Source organism: Orbicella franksi, chromosome 11 (genome assembly GCF_964199315.1).
Source record: "Orbicella franksi chromosome 11, jaOrbFran1.1, whole genome shotgun sequence".
Taxonomy (NCBI): domain Eukaryota; kingdom Metazoa; phylum Cnidaria; class Anthozoa; order Scleractinia; family Merulinidae; genus Orbicella; species Orbicella franksi.
Genome location: NC_138155.1, coordinates 28,118,295 through 28,133,670, shown reverse-complemented (window position 1 = coordinate 28,133,670; position 15,376 = coordinate 28,118,295). Strand labels below are relative to the sequence as shown.

General features: G+C 39.9%; 2 protein-coding genes across 4 annotated transcripts; one reads left to right on the top strand and one right to left on the bottom strand.

Annotated features, from left to right (window-relative positions):
• Positions 1-376: 376 nt before the first annotated feature.
• Positions 377-6,147, bottom strand: LOC145460256 (uncharacterized). Of its 3 annotated transcripts, none has more exons than XM_081445005.1 (7): positions 6,070-6,147; positions 4,613-4,896; positions 3,752-4,001; positions 2,745-3,054; positions 2,030-2,148; positions 1,296-1,479; positions 377-905 (listed from the first exon to the last, which is right to left on the bottom strand). In XM_081445005.1, exons 1-7 carry the CDS (start codon positions 6,127-6,129, stop codon positions 865-867), a joined length of 1,248 nt encoding a protein of 415 aa, XP_081301131.1. In that variant the 5' UTR covers positions 6,130-6,147; the 3' UTR covers positions 377-864. The 3 variants fall into 3 exon arrangements, with proteins under 3 accessions (XP_081301131.1, XP_081301132.1, XP_081301130.1); XM_081445006.1 differs by lacking the exon at positions 6,070-6,147 and adding an exon at positions 5,570-5,803; XM_081445004.1 differs by lacking the exon at positions 6,070-6,147 and adding an exon at positions 5,322-5,420.
• Positions 6,148-10,886: 4,739 nt separating this feature from the next.
• LOC145502673 (uncharacterized) lies at positions 10,887-13,912 on the top strand. Its single transcript, XM_081482021.1, has one exon. It carries the CDS (start codon positions 11,358-11,360, stop codon positions 12,222-12,224), a length of 867 nt encoding a protein of 288 aa, XP_081338147.1. The 5' UTR covers positions 10,887-11,357; the 3' UTR covers positions 12,225-13,912.
• Positions 13,913-15,376: the final 1,464 nt, after the last annotated feature.

The window sequence follows — 15,376 nt, the reverse complement described above, 5'->3', positions numbered from 1 at the left end:
ATCCCATCTCGTCAACGGGCTGAAAAGAGTATGATGTGAAATCACAGCCTTGTAAGTCTAATATGGCCGCCATTTTGAAACGAAGTGTAACTTTTCAGGTCTAATAACTTTTTATTTAGTAGCTTGGTACTCTTCGTGTCTATTAAGATATAAAACTGTCACCTAAGACCTCATTTCTCGATGTTAGAATCCCATCTCTTGAGCGGGTCAAAAACAGTATGATGTAAAATCACAGCCTTTTAAGTCTAATATGGCCGCCACCTTGAAACGAAGTGTAACTTTTCTGGTCTAATATTTTTAAATGTAGTAGCTTGGTAGTCTTAGTGTGACTATCAAGACGTAAAACTGTCACCGTACCTGAGACTTCATCTCTCGATGTTAGTATACCATCTCTTTAACGGGTAAAAAGAGAATGATGTCAAACATCGGCAGTTTTAGTTTAAAGTTTTTTAACCAGGCCATATATGGTTGGTGATCTGATTTACCGCATGAAATTATTCTGTCAAATGCTAAACGGCTCATACACCACAAACACCCCCAAATTACGCAGCAATGACAGATTTGTAATCTGATTAGCACAAGCACCATGACGTCACCGAAAATTAGAACCTATGTCCTACTGGGTATTTCAGAGTCTCATGAATCTCGTCATGCATGCTTGTGTTTTTCTCATCTTAGTTGAGTTTTTCTCGTCTTAGTTGCGCTTGTTGTGCTTAGTGAAAAATTGATAAAGTGGCAAAAAGAGGAAAAAATTGAGGGGTTTTCTTAAAACAAAAAAGATGAATCACTGAAAACAAGAAAAAGTTTCCAGATGAAACAACATATTGTTACAGTTTATTTTTGCTATTTTCTTGATTCTTTAAATTAACTTCTCTGAATTTCTTCCCATTTGTCTTCTGACATTTCTGCAAAAAAAAGAAATAATTTATTACTTACAAGTAAGACAGAACTGTCTAATTATCCTAAGTACGGTTACGTCATTCCCCCAAATCTACCTGCACCTCGAGCCTGCGACCTCCCGCTCTGAAGTGAATGTTCTTAACCACTACACCACACCGCTCGCTGTTGAAAATACTAAATTATTTTTGGGTGCTAAATTCTTCTTTGTTGCAGGCTAACTCGGGCAAGACGTCCAAAAGCAAAATAGTTTTCCAAGTTGAGTTTTGGCCAGTTTTAAACTTAACAATTTACAAATTACCCAGTTTAAAGGAGACTTGGTTTGAGTGCCTTGTTTGATTGACGTACAATTAATGCTGTTTCGCAGGAATTTTTGTTTTATTTCATTTCATTCTTACCACTAAGGAGCTTTAACATGATGCCATATTCTTGAATGAGGTCCTTCTTTGCGGAAGCCACTCTTAGCATTAGCTGCTTTGGTCTTGCGGTAATACCAACGTTAAGGAGAAATTCACAATCACTCTTGGTCAGCGGTCTCTCAATAAGGAACTGTTTTTTGTCTTTGGTCAAAATCTGCTTAAACTAAGAAAACAAATAAATCAACCCTTTATTCTACTTCCGTAGTTCTAGTTATATAATTATGCAATTTCCCTATTCACACTCCTGCTCTCCGGGTGAGTTTTAGGAAGTGCTGCAGTATTGAGTTAAATTTTTGGGAATTTCTCAGCTTTCAGACAAAATTTCAGCTTTTGTAGATATCTGATCCAAGCTGTCATACAAAAAGCGCGTGACAGTCACAATTCTGACCCTAGCCTGTTCTCAGCTATCAACCTCGTTCCCATGGTTGTTTCCCTTGCTAAGAACGAGGTTGCTCAACTATCAGTTAAACCCTATCCAGACCCCCTTGAACGTCTGAAACCAATCAGGAGCTGTATTTTTGGCCAATCAGGAGACAAAAAGGGATACGACAAACTGGGATACTTAATTTTCCCGCCCTTGCCGCGGCCTTTAATATTTTCCCGGGCTTGTCACTGACAAAAATATTTCTTACGCTTGCGAACGTAGCGGCGCGGCCTTTTTTTCAACTTCTCATTTGTTGTTAGTATTCATGGTGTAATAATTAAATATTTACCCAGTTTAGATACATCAAAATGAGCTCTTTTCGGTGAGCACTGGTTTGTTCAGTGACTAGAAGTTTTTTGACGTCTTCAACTTTCCCCGCAAAATCTTCCACTGTTAAAGGATTTCCATCTGCATGAAAAGAAAATTATTAGCATAAAATTTTCATCGAAGAAGGACAAAAATTGTTGGAAGTACAGTGCAGCGGACTGCCAAGGTTGGTTATCTTGTTGGACTTACGCCTGCGATGTTCCCGCAGGAGCTATTGCGAACCTGAGGCCTAGTTGTTGCCATTGTCGATCGTTTTCTTGAAAAATTTCCTCTCACACTGCCCGTCTCTGCCCAGGTGCATGAAAAGATACGAGTGAATGAAAACTTGGTTTGACTTGCGTGCAAATTTGATCTCAACCAAAGTGAGTGCAAGTCATCGCAAGTCCACTTAAGTGCACGCAGGCCTGGCCAAGCGGAGTCTCAAGTAGACCAAAGTTTTCAACTTGCGTTTACGTGCGAGTCCGTTTGGCCAGGATTAATTTGTATGGTTGATCAAACTTGTATTTACGATGTTTTTTCTTGCGTTAACTAATTACGTTATTCGACCCCGTGACTTGCATTATATGCTCGTGATAAATGCATTAAATTTGTTTTGGCTCGTATTTTACCCAAATAATGTATTCTGTAATCTAACGAGAGCTCCCGGCGAGAGCTATACAAGCACACTTTGTATTTACCTTGAACTGAAGTTTCTTCCATCTCAAGATGCAACACTGCCTCGTCGTCGGGTATCGTGGAGTCAACGCTAGGTCCCCCACGAGCACTGCGAAAATGTCTGCCAACAAATTCCCCGTCTTGTAGACGTAACACCTTGCGCTCTTTTTCGTAGACCACACGGCAAAACTTGAACAGGAACGGAGCGCGAGACAATCTTTGTACCATTGGGGGAGGGACAGACCGCCGTGTAACGTGTCCCTGAACCAAGGAATGATTGCCGAGGAACGGCGACGCTTCAGGAGGTGCATGGATATTCCCCGAAAAAGTTGTCTGAAAAACAAATACTAGTTATACAACGATTTGGAGTGTTATACCATGGAATATCCCACGAGTCACTTGTACTTAAAGGTTCGTGTGTATTGCAGGAAAATGCAAGCGACAACTGGGATATTCCGTTTTGCACGGCAGCCATGTCGCATGGCAGGACCAATGAAAACGTTTTGCATTGGAAAGATCATTTTTTCCCATAGGAAAAAGAACCTATTGTTTCTGCCATGCAACATGGCTACCGTTTACCGCTACCTCTATACCACGAGAAAGTGTTCACTAAGATTTTATACCATGCCAACACGATCAATGCAGCGCGCAATGGGAAGACTAGGTGTGATACCATCGAGCTTATTTTCTATGGCATGGTATAAAACGCGTTACAAAACACAGTCAAATTACTGGGAAAAGAGGCGATATAAGCGATCCTTCTCTTAAAACAACTCAGTTCTGTTTGCTGATTTACAATGTTATCCTGCTTTCTTAGGGCCGCCAAATTGCTTAAAAACCGCCAAGCTACGCAGGCTAGCTCAGTTAGGTATAGGTTTACCGACTGACGTAAACGGTCACGTTGACAAAAATTAACTTTGACTCCGTCCACATTACGCCGGAGGAACTTGAAGACCTAACCGGGGAAATGAAGCTGCGTTTTCAGATTCCTCCAGCCTAGTGTGAGCGGGGCCTGAGTAACCCATAATACCTGATGCATTCTGCTGCCTTGCAAAACAAATTTCGCGCTATATACCACTGACGTTACAAGAAGTAGATGATGACCTTCTAGAGACGCCATTTTTTCGGGATCTAACGCAGTGTTTAATAATATTTCACGGAGCTCTGCATCCTTATAATATTCTTCAGTCAGCTGTCCGAGTTCTAGGTCACCAAGAACGTCGCTGAACTTCAGTTCTACTTCCGCATTGTCCAGGCCCTGTACGGCTATATCGAGATTCCTGTGGCATAGAACAAATACAGTACAATACTTTATTCAAGAGATACAAATAATCATGACGTTAAAAAAAATACCGCTTGCAATTGAAATCGCGAGGTTAGCCACATACTTGACAATAACCGTAAATAAAAAGCGTAAATGACGTGCACAAGCTAAGAACTATTTACAAGCCATAATGTATTGGTATACAATCACCGATGAAAGAATTTACAAAATAACGAGAACAAACCTCAGCACTTTGGAGCGGATTTACACTGTCGACGTATGAACCATGAAAATAAAATAAGCGACGTAAAATCCGGGAGGAGACCCCCATACAAAAAGGACGGGGGGGTCGCCAGAAATTTTGAAAAGAACCCCTAAAAGGTACCAAGATCCTATTTTGTGGGCGTGGCTTGAATTTTTTTTTCTCCCTGTAATTTAGAGGTACCAATTCTAAAACAACACATTGTCCCCTCTCATATTTTTCTGCTTGATTTCCTTAAAGGTACCGCTAAAGATCCCGCTTTGGACCTTTTGAGGCTCAACACCAAAACAGAAACCAAACCGCTTGTGTAATCCTAAAAGGTGCGACAAGCACCCCTGTCCCATCCCCGGGCGTAGAATACGTACCTGCTTACTTCTCCTGTCTCAGTTTTTTGCAAACTCTTACTTTCTTTTACAAGTTTTGACTCTGAAGAAATGTGAAAGTGATTTTCCTTCTCGTCAACGATGTAACTCTCCAGTCCGCCCAGAATGATCATTTCCGCTTTACCAAAAGGTCGCTTCCACCACTCCCGCTTCCGCTTCACGATTAGCGCCAATGGTGTAACGATATTAGTTTGGCCGTGATAGACTGGGAAGTAATCCTTGCCAAAGTTCTCGTGAACAAACGCCCGGATTGAATCTTGCGTCATCTGAGACGAGAAGTAGATATCGTTACTCTGAACTAGGCGAGGCTAGCTAAGCTACATATCTATATCGCGTTAGGGTTGGTTCTTGCCAGGCGCTCCTCAAATAAACTTATTTGCCTATTAAGTGTGTGTTAGTTGTGAAGTGGGGACAAAATATATGGTTATTCTGAGTTAGGCGAGGCTAGCTAAGTTACATATCTTTTCTAAGATAATATATTGTATTTCTCATGCACAAATAGGGCACGTTTTCTTAGCCCATCTACCGCCGGTTGTACGAAGGATGAGTATTATTAACCTTGTTTATTGGGTAAATTATTGTCCAGGGGTTACGCGTCAACAAAAGACATTTACATTATTCAATGGAAAGTAACTTGTGATTCAAATTAAATCTGGGAAACGTTCACATTACAATCTAACGTTTGGTTTACCTTTAAATGAAGCTTAAAATCTCGTTTCCAGGCTCGCAAAATCTTGGTTAACTTAAGCTTCCTGGTTCGCCTCGTCATCATTGAGTGTTAGTTTCGTTTAGAGCAGTTAGCGAGAAACTGAATAAATATACTGTTTTAAATAAGAAGAGTACTTTGCGAATTTGATTTACGATAAACCAAAAATTGCGTCATAGCCACCAGAACCAATGTAAACCATGTTTGAAAATAATACAATTTCTGTTACGTACCTTGAACAAAGATGTGTTCGAGGAAAATGAAAAATAATCAGTTTAAAGCTCAGTTATTCGTTCCTCCTTGAAGAAAATGTTTTTGTTTCCTTCATCTCGTGACATAAAGTTCAAAAGCGTTGGGCAGTTGAAACTGAAACTTTCGACAGATGAGTTAATAGTCGGAAAAAAACTAGCATTGGAAATTCACATTTCCCTCTTAACATCATATATTCTTTTAGAGTATGGGAATAATTTTCGGTGTTCTTTTAGTGCAAAGACCTATGGGTGGTTAATTTTGAGACACTTATTGAAGAATTTTTTTTAGCCAGTCTTACTTTTCTCTTTATTTTCACTGACATGTTTAAACTGATTAGCAATCCGCCATACAATTAATGTCAATAAACCATAAAGCAAAACTGTTCTAAGAAAATAAATTACCGACTGTACTATTCTTAACTCTTCCGTCTGGCACTTGACATATTACTTTCCCATACTACAAAAAAATGTGATTTGTTTACCTGGATAGCCGATGGAAGAGCTGTATTGAACTCGTTACAGCGGTGTAATGAAGTGTGCATGCATCGATATTAAATTTAGAATTTGGGTATTCCAAATTCCAAACATGATGATACAAATCTCGATTACCGTGATTTCTGTCATGTTGTTACTGAGAATCTGCGGCACATCAAGAAATATTTTGCTACTGAAATAAATGATGTTTATCGTAGTTAAGGACTCGTTTCCCATTGCGGGAGTGGAAAGTTTGGGTTCCGGGTTTAGTTTCAGTTTCCTAGCTTTTGGTAATTATCCTACTTAATATTACTCTTCATTTTAAGCCATTTCCTTTTTTCTACTTAGATTTAATCGCATTGCATGTATTTATACCTGTCTATTTATTGCGCCTTTTTTATTATAAATTCAACCGAGTGTTTTGAATTATATATTTAATAAAGACCATTTTTGTTACCTTTCCTAGCCAGGAAGAAACTGCTGTGATAACAAAATTGAACTGTTTTACTGTTTTACATCAATAATTTTTTTGTATGATATATATATGTGTGTTAATGTAACGTATTTTAGACTTTAGATGTATTTTAGACCTTTATTCTCCAGAGGACCCTCCAGCTCCGGAAAACCCAAACTAGGTGATTGGAGGCCTCCTCTTAAAATAACATTTTCTTTATTTTCAATATTAACTGATATTTTGGCTGGATTTCATATTTTGCAATAATCACATAAGAGGACTTCATAATATTTGTAACGGTAAAATCTCATCGTTATTATTTCCTAAAATACAGCCTGGGACAAACGTTTTGGGACTGGTCATCTATTTTCTTCTCACACCTCCCCCCCCCCCCCCCCCCACGTCCTCTTCTATTGCGGGTTTTCATGTGACATCATCATTTTCCAAAATTAAATGATTACCAATCCTACTGAAGTTTTAGTTTCATCAGATGTAAGACCCTCTAAGAACTTGACGTTTCACGACGTTTAAGCTTGACAGGGGTCCTTGTTTTGTTGTAGAGGACGTTTCAGAATTTCCAAGTATATGCGTGACATTAAAATGGTGGCCCGAGAAGGTCAAAAGAGGAGCTATCGCTGAAGGGGGCGCTAGGAGTCAGAGAGAAATGTAAAACGCTAGAATTTTTGTTATTTATTGATGCGTTAGAATACCTTCGAAAACAGGAACTCAAAATGTTCTTTAACTTGCATTTAGCGTCTTCTAAGACCCTTCACGAACAAACAAAAATTAAACAAAATGATGAAAGGGACCGCAAACGAAAATGCTACCGGTATATGTAGGATCTGTAAAAGATCTGATCAGCCAAAACTAGAAACATAACAATGAAGCAAGGCTGATTACCACGTAGAAAGCATAGTGGGACAACGACATGATAAAGTCCAAACTGAAAGCCAAGAATTGCAACCGTGGACAGCTGTTTCGACCTTGGTTGGGTCTCGTCAGCACGGTGTAACAGCAAAAAGTAAAGCAACCGGCTTGTGGACCGATCGTCTACTAAATGCACATGATAATGACCTCAGGTGAAACTCAAATCCAAATGTTTGCGGATTGGTCAATGTCACGTGTAAAACGCGTGACCCCGAACAATAGGTAAAGATCCAGCGATAAGCGCGATAAGAAGTCGATAAGAATGCGGACATGTCTCGCAGAAAATACATGGCCAAACCATTCACGCTTGGGCTAAGAAATCGGCTTACTTCCGTCTGGGCATTGCGCATTTCCCCCATTCTATTGCCGGTTAATGACCCCACTAACAGAGAGAGAAAGATCCATTTCCGCCCCTACCTTCTACTCCCTGGCACTAAAGTCTCTCTATCCAGGGGACTTTTAACTTATTAAATTCCGTTTCCGATCTGCTACACCAGAAAAAAAATATTTTAACCACAGTCACGAACTTTAACGTTGAATCTTGATCATTTCTATTCAATTCCACCTCGAAACGTGAACAAAAGACTTAGATCGTGCAGCTGATAAAAAAGACGAAAACGTCCTGACTTTTACAAGTTGCACCGAGGAATTATTTCCACGTTCATCCATGATCACAGGACAATGAGGAAAATAAGAAGCAAAATGCCTCCCTACACTCCCCTCCCACTGGCTTGTCGTGCGCCTTCCCCGACCTTGAAAAGCCCCGGGGAAAAACCTTTCTGAATCTACGCGAATTTGTTTCATCCACCAGTAATTTAAAAGGATCAAAACAAGCTTTACTGCGTTTTCCAACCAGAGACATCCTAGTATGGAGACCGTCTTACTCGATTGACGTATACCCACACACATCAGGGGCACCCAATGACCGTTTTCTCTCTAATGCTGTTAGATGCTGTTTTAGGCTATCTGGAGTACTTTTAAAGCTCTGTAGGTTAATTTTAGGTTGCACTAAAAAAATTTTATCTGTTCGGATATTCTAGGGGAACTTGAGTATTCTCGAATTTATTAGTGTTTTTTTGTCCATTTCCCGAAAACCTTAGGTCTTATCGCCTTTTCGAAAATGATAGCTGACCTTTTTTCGGTACTCAAAACGACATTTTCAACAGTCCGAAAACAACAGACATTAAATTTCTCATATCACGAAAGTCCGAGGTGCCAATTCTCTCAAGAAAATCAGAGGGGATTAAAGGCCTTCCGAACAGATAATTTACCGAAACGATCCGTTGGGTGCCCCTGACACATCTACAGTGTACATAGGTGAATCTTGAAGAATTTCTTAAAAAACGTTGACATATTGAATTTGAAAAAATATAAGGAATTAGAGGTAGCTATCTGAATAAGGATTGCTAAAAAACGAGCCACGTCTTGACGATCTATTTATTCATCTCCGTTCTCAACCGGGCTTGCTCCGTTCTTTAAACCATATTGCTTATTCCTGTTCATTTGTTGTCTAATTCATATTCACGCGTAATCAAATGGTCTCTCTATCTCTTTTTTCAAGCATTTTGCAAGAGTACTATAACTGACTGATAACCCGGTTGCTGTGATAGAGCTGTCTCGTGATACTATCCAAACATCGCCCTTGTTATGTCTAAGGGTTCACCTTCTCAAACCCCGGTATCTATTGTCAATATCACAGTGCTCATTTTATGTTGTTTCTCGCTGTTTATCAAAAGATTCATTATAATCCGGTTTATATTGCGTTCCTTCATCTTTTATATACTAAAGGCATACAGAGTTTCCAGCTTATTTCATCTTGTTGCCGAGGACATATAGTTTGTCGCTTGGGCTGCTTGCGAAAGACTTCACAAGAAGCTTGAGAGTGCGACACGAAATATTTTAAGCACCGATGAGGAGAAAACCCTCCTATCAGGGTTTACTATACAACGCCGCACAAATTCTGCGGAGAGGAGTTGAGGAAATCAGGTTAGCTGTAGCTTGCCTAGCAGGCGTTCTTTTCCAAAACCGCGCTAAGGGAACGAAACTGCAAGCGAGGGCTTCTCCTTCTTTTTTTGTTCTCCCCCTGCCGACTTCTCTGCACTTTTTGTTCATTCAGACGCGCTCGTTTGTGACTTGTTTGCTCGATCTTCCGGCCTGGAAAATGGAAAGGAAACGTGTGCTAAGCAGGTTAGGTTAGCTGAAGAAAAGAAAAGAAAAGACTCAACAACAACTCTGGAACAAGTCCAGACAAGATTGCATACTTACAGTTGATTATCTCCCCAAAGTATTACAATCGCACACCGACAGGTCACATGATTGCTACAGGAAATATATTCTCCCAACTAGAACGTCTAATGCTTAAGAGAATCTATATGTTGATATCAGTGGTAAAGAGGGGGCTTGATATAATATTAAATTCTCCGTACTGGTGTTTTAACAAATGTAAGGTGGCTGGTAATGAGAATTTGTTTGTTTACATTGGAACCGTAAAGTTTTTAAAACACTCAACATGATGTTAATATCGCCTGTATGTTAATATGCAGGGCTTAACCCTGATATCTGTCGAATTTTCCTCTGAATTTATGTCAGCGTAAGCTTCAGTGTTAGCATGATATCTGCCTAATGACGATACACTTACCAACTGACAAAATGTCGTTTTGCATCACGTATTTTAAACTTTCAATATTTTTTTCGCGTGCCGACGTCAAGGCCCAAGAGATTTGTTGACCAAATAACCCAAGTTGAAAACACTTTGTTATCTTTAGATTTTCTTCACGTCATAGACATCGCTAGGTCTGTTTAACCCAGGGAGGTAACACACTGTAAGTAGAAGTGAACCATTTGTGGAGTGATGACAAGTAAGGTTCCTGTTTTGAGTCATTGAAATGGTCGGCCACGTGAAGTTTCTCTTCGAAACCAGACGATAAGATTCGATACATATGTAACGAACACTGGCCGTATCGCCCGTTCAGTCATGATACACGGGAATTATGAAGATCTGTTTCGTTCATTTATCGACGCACGTGTCGAGAGCAACAAAAATAACAGTTGTTTTGTTTGCTTACGGGCTTTATAAATTACGAGGAATTTGAGTAAACTCAAGAAAACTCATGCAAATCCAATTATTTCAGTCGTAAGATAAATTGAAAGTGTGTCGTCGTATGGGATTTTTTTAAAATCAATTCAATAGGGAAACTGATTTGGATAAATAAAAGGGTGCAAGGAAACGCAGTTTTAGGACACTTAAGGACCACGAATGTCTATTCTGACCTCTGTGCGAGATGGAACAATTCAGTTTGCCTAAAGTACCATAGGATGATACCACAGCATAAAGGCTGATAATAATTTTTCACACCACTGATCCGTTTTTCGCACCTACTGAGAAGTGTTATAAATTTTAATTAAGTCAATTCCACAACAATACTTGCTGGAACAGGAATCTGGACAATGTTTTCGATGACTGTGTTTTTATTTGGTAAAGCAACTACAAAACACTTAGCACTTTCACAATGCAGCAAGACACGTTTCGGCATGAAAGAGGAAACAAAGGAATCCGTGTCACAAGGTCAAAGGATAAATCTTAAGTAGCAAAACTTGTGTACTTTTCTATTTCGTAGCAAAATTCCAAGTTGTTACGAATTGGAAATCTGCGACCAATCAAGTGATCGGAAGTGAATTGTTTCTGTTAGATACTTATCAGCGTTGATTCTAGTTGATAGTTTGCTAAGCCAATAGAAACGCTTCAATAGAATCAACTCAGCGAGCTAACGACCGCTGGGTATTTAAACCCATGAAGTCAGACTAACACACCACATGCGCTCCTCGCACTGGGAAGAGAAAGTTTGAACGGGTCAGGAAAAAACAATTCAAACTTTGCTTTGCAGCGACGAGAACGCATCCCGGAAACAATCAAATATGGATTCCGCACTGCTGTTTGAAGAATTCATGGATGCAAGCGCTTTGGATTTTACCGAGTTAGAAGAGCAATATCCTTTACGCGGATATTTGCAGAGCAGCACAGATGGTATGCTTGATCAACACGTTGACTCGACGACTTTATCGTGTCCGGTAGATGTCTACCTTGATTACCTGTTTTCTAAGGGCATTGTGGACTCTATGGATGAACACATCTTCCTGGGACCAGATTGCGATGAGGTAGGGGAGCTGAAGGAGCACCTCATTTCCTCAGTGTTTAACTCGTACTACAAGCAAACGTTTGAATTCGAGAAGGGCACGTGCGGGAAAGATAACCTCGTAATGTCGGCAAGTTTATTGCTCCCTGACGTCAGCGATTCCAGCAGCGATTCAGCCTCTTTGAGCGATGCAGTCAGCGATATTTCTGATAACTTGGAAGGGCTTGCAACTCGATATCAATATCCAGGGCCAGAAGGTCAAACAGCAGTGATGGGCCTCCCGCTCACCAAGCCAGGTGTAAGCAAACAGGCGGGCGTGCGCGCGGAACGCGCGAGACGTCGCGTGCCCACGCGGGAGTACAAGTGCAGTTTTCCGGGCTGTAGTAAGATGTATACAAAGAGTTCGCATCTTAAAGCGCATATACGACGCCATACTGGAGAAAAACCGTTCGCTTGTACGTGGAAAGGATGTAACTGGAGGTTCTCGAGATCGGATGAACTGGCTCGTCACAAGCGCTCTCACAGCGGGATCAAACCATTCATTTGTGATTTATGTGACAAAAGGTTTTCCCGCTCTGATCATTTAGCCAAGCACAGGAAGACTCATAATCGTACGAGGAAAAACTCTTCTTTTGTTGTAAAAATGTGAAAAAAAATCGCATGTCTAAACTCATTATTTTTTATTGAAACTGCGGAACTCTTATTTTTGAGAACATAAACATGTCATGTGATGTTTCTAGTTCAGAGCCAACACGTCAAGAGCTTTCCAAGTGCGAACCCCTTGTTGTTAAAGTTTATCTATTCTAAATGTCTTACTTTCTGTGTAAATATGTTTTTACATAGCCACTTCCGAGCTCACCATTCACAGATATATATTTGTTTTCTCTGGTGTACGTTTCCAAGACAACTTCCGGTGTATGTATTTTAATACGAAATCGACGAAAACCAACGAGAAAAGTATTATAGTTTTCGCCGTAGTTTGAAGAAGAGCGAACATATTGTTTGAAGCATGTAGGACATTCAATTGCCACGACAAGTTGTTAACAATATTAAGATGTTAAATATTGTAAAAGACCCTTGTACCATGCAATAAAGTCCATATTTTCTCTAAAAATTTATTGTTATTATGACAACCAACACTGTACAGACCACCCCTTATTAAGCGGAACAAAGAATGTGTTTGTGGTTTTTCTGTCAACAATCAGCAAATGAAAACAAAGAAGACCTTTTCGCTGATTCTTCACATGGTTATTTCCGGACTGTTTACCACTGTGTTACGTAATGAGTTACGTAATGAGTTACGTAATTCTGTGCGCTTAATTTCCCAGACGACTTTACGACTGTCTGCCCGTCTGCCTTTGGAAAAGTTGAAAGTTGAGAGTCTCGTTCTCACAGTTGTAGTCCACTTATGAATGATCTGGTCTTGGTAACTGACAAGAGTTCATGTTTTTCGATAAGCTAGCGTGTAACCAATTGACCGAAGTATGCAACAAGAACTTCAAGGTAGCCTTTGGCCGGGCATTTAGCACTTATAAAAATATTACCAACCGCAGCCGCAAAAACTCCTCTATACAACTGGTTTAGATCTGTCACAAACCCAAGCTTAAAATGTAATTTGTTAATGGAAATACTAGACTTATGCAAGCTGGCTAGTTAGTATCGAGAATCTTACAGCTACATGAAGTTAATATCAAGATATTCTCACCCTCTGTTACACATGTAGTCTTAGTTTCTTAAAAGACAAATTTATGCAGACAATAGATTCCGCCTCTGCAGAGTCCGTGCTTACCATGCTTTGTGTTGCATGTCATGTCTGCATAGTGCATCGCAGCGTTAGTCTTATCAGAGTTGAATCAGTGCAATGTCTAGGTGAACTGCTTCAAAGGATTCCAGGGCAAATTTGGAGACTTCATTTTATGTTTTTTTTTTTCCGTCTCCTCAGCTAGTCTGTCTGTTGTCTTTGGGTCTGTTGTCTGTTCACGCAGATATCCAATCAGTATATGTCTGAAAGTTATATGTGGGCCCACTAGGGAGCCATTTCACGAAAACATGTTTCAAATCAAGTCGTTTGTAACTGATTAGTGGACAAAGCAGGAGGGTACTCCCAGAAAAATTGGGTGGGATGTGCGGCCTGCTTGCCAAAACCCTTACCCTATTTATGACAAAAATCTGCGATTTTCGCTACTCTATTTATAACCTGACCAAAACTTCGATACCCTATTTGAGACCAAAATCGACACACTATTTCTGACCAAAGCCGCTAAAAAAAAAAACATGTACCGGGGCTACACATACTCATATAACCCATATAAGGGAGTAACCCCCCCCCCCCCCTCCGCCTCCGCGTGGAAAATAATCTTAAAGAATCTTTAGCCTGTGATCAGGCGTTTTATTTTGACAACTCGATCTATTTTCGATGTTGATCTGATAACAACATCATAGATGATAAGAAAGGCTCAAAATATTCCTTCATTCCATCCATTGTTTTTCAAATTTTCAAATTTATAGTAATACAATATATGCCGGCACGAATATGCCGGCAGAGTTTCACAGAGTCATGTGTACGATTGTAACTGATGGCAGATAACATCCAACACGAAAGATTTTGTAATCATATGTAGGTGATATGCGCTGGGTATAATTTTCAGTTAAAATTCAGCATATTTTAGAGGGTGCGTAAAACGTTTCAGCGTGATGCTTTTGACATATTCAGAAAGCGTACCTGTAACATGTAAGGTCGCGGCTTTCGAAAGTATTTAAAATTGTTATCTTGACCTATAATTCCCTTTCAAAGGCGTGAAAGCTCTGTTTAGCCTAACAGCTAAAGCAACAAGGGAGCTTGTAGAAAATCCCAAAAATTCTGGACGCCTTAACTCAGTGATCGGACAGAAAGACCCTTCCAAAATTTCTTGTGGTCTGACATTTTACATTGTACTTGTAGACCCGGCATGGAGAAATTCTGAAGGTATTCCCTGCTCCGCCTGGTCCTGGGCGCCTTACATTGTCTTCTGTTGATGAAACAATTATCAGATCAATTGCCCGAGGTTAGACAGGTGTACACAGGTCAATGTGTCCACTCTTTTGTGTGTAATTGAAGGTTTAATTTTCGGTCTGACACTGAACGTGCTAACGTTTTTTTTTTTCACCATTTCATTCTGAAATCAATGTTCATAGTGACCATTTCCACTCGTTTAAGTTTTTCCGTAGTTCAAAGTCGATCATACAACCGAGAATGTTCTGAAATGACCACAATTAACTATGCAATAAAGCAAGCTTATCGTTAATTTATCTTCAAATATTTTAAACTAAAAATCTAGACTGTATCGGACTCACGTTTTAAAGACTTTACCAGAGTTCATATAGTCATTCAGTTCAAAATTTGTCAAAACAAACGGGCACTCAATCTAAAATGTGTTCATGATGGTATGTTCTCAAAATTTGGGTTAATTTCAGCTTTAACATTCTTGTAAAAAAGATCTTACAAGAAACGAGGTCTTGTGTATAAGTAAAGGTTAAAAGAGAAATGACGTTTTATGCCTCCAGGCTGGGGATTAGGAAAGGACTATCACAAAGAAGATGGATTACAGAAACTTGAGAAGTTTCAATGTCATGAAGACCCCAAAAGAAAACATTTTACAGGCCTCTAAGCCTCTGTAGACTCGGGAGTAGTCCCTCTTTCGCTTAGTCCGTCGTGCGTGACGCGAAAGAAAACCTCGAGGAAAAAATGGCCGCGCGAGTTCAAAAGGAGCAAAAGTGCTGACAAGCATGTGTGTCGACATCTTTGAAAAGCCCGAACCTTGT

Bases quoted from the DNA above. Each gene is read 5' to 3' on its own strand.
- LOC145460256 (XM_081445004.1), bottom strand. From the start codon at position 5,402: ATGATGACGAGGCGAACCAGGAAGCTTAAGTTAACCAAGATTTTGCGA. The intron at 4,897-5,321 runs GTAAACCAAACG...TTCTCGTCTCAG, and splicing joins ATTTTAAGCTTCATTTAAAG to ATGACGCAAGATTCAATCCG. The intron at 906-1,295 runs GTAAGAATGAAA...TTTTTTTTGCAG, and splicing joins CATGTTAAAGCTCCTTAGTG to AAATGTCAGAAGACAAATGG.
- LOC145502673 (XM_081482021.1), top strand. From the start codon at position 11,358: ATGGATTCCGCACTGCTGTTTGAAGAATTCATGGATGCAAGCGCTTTG.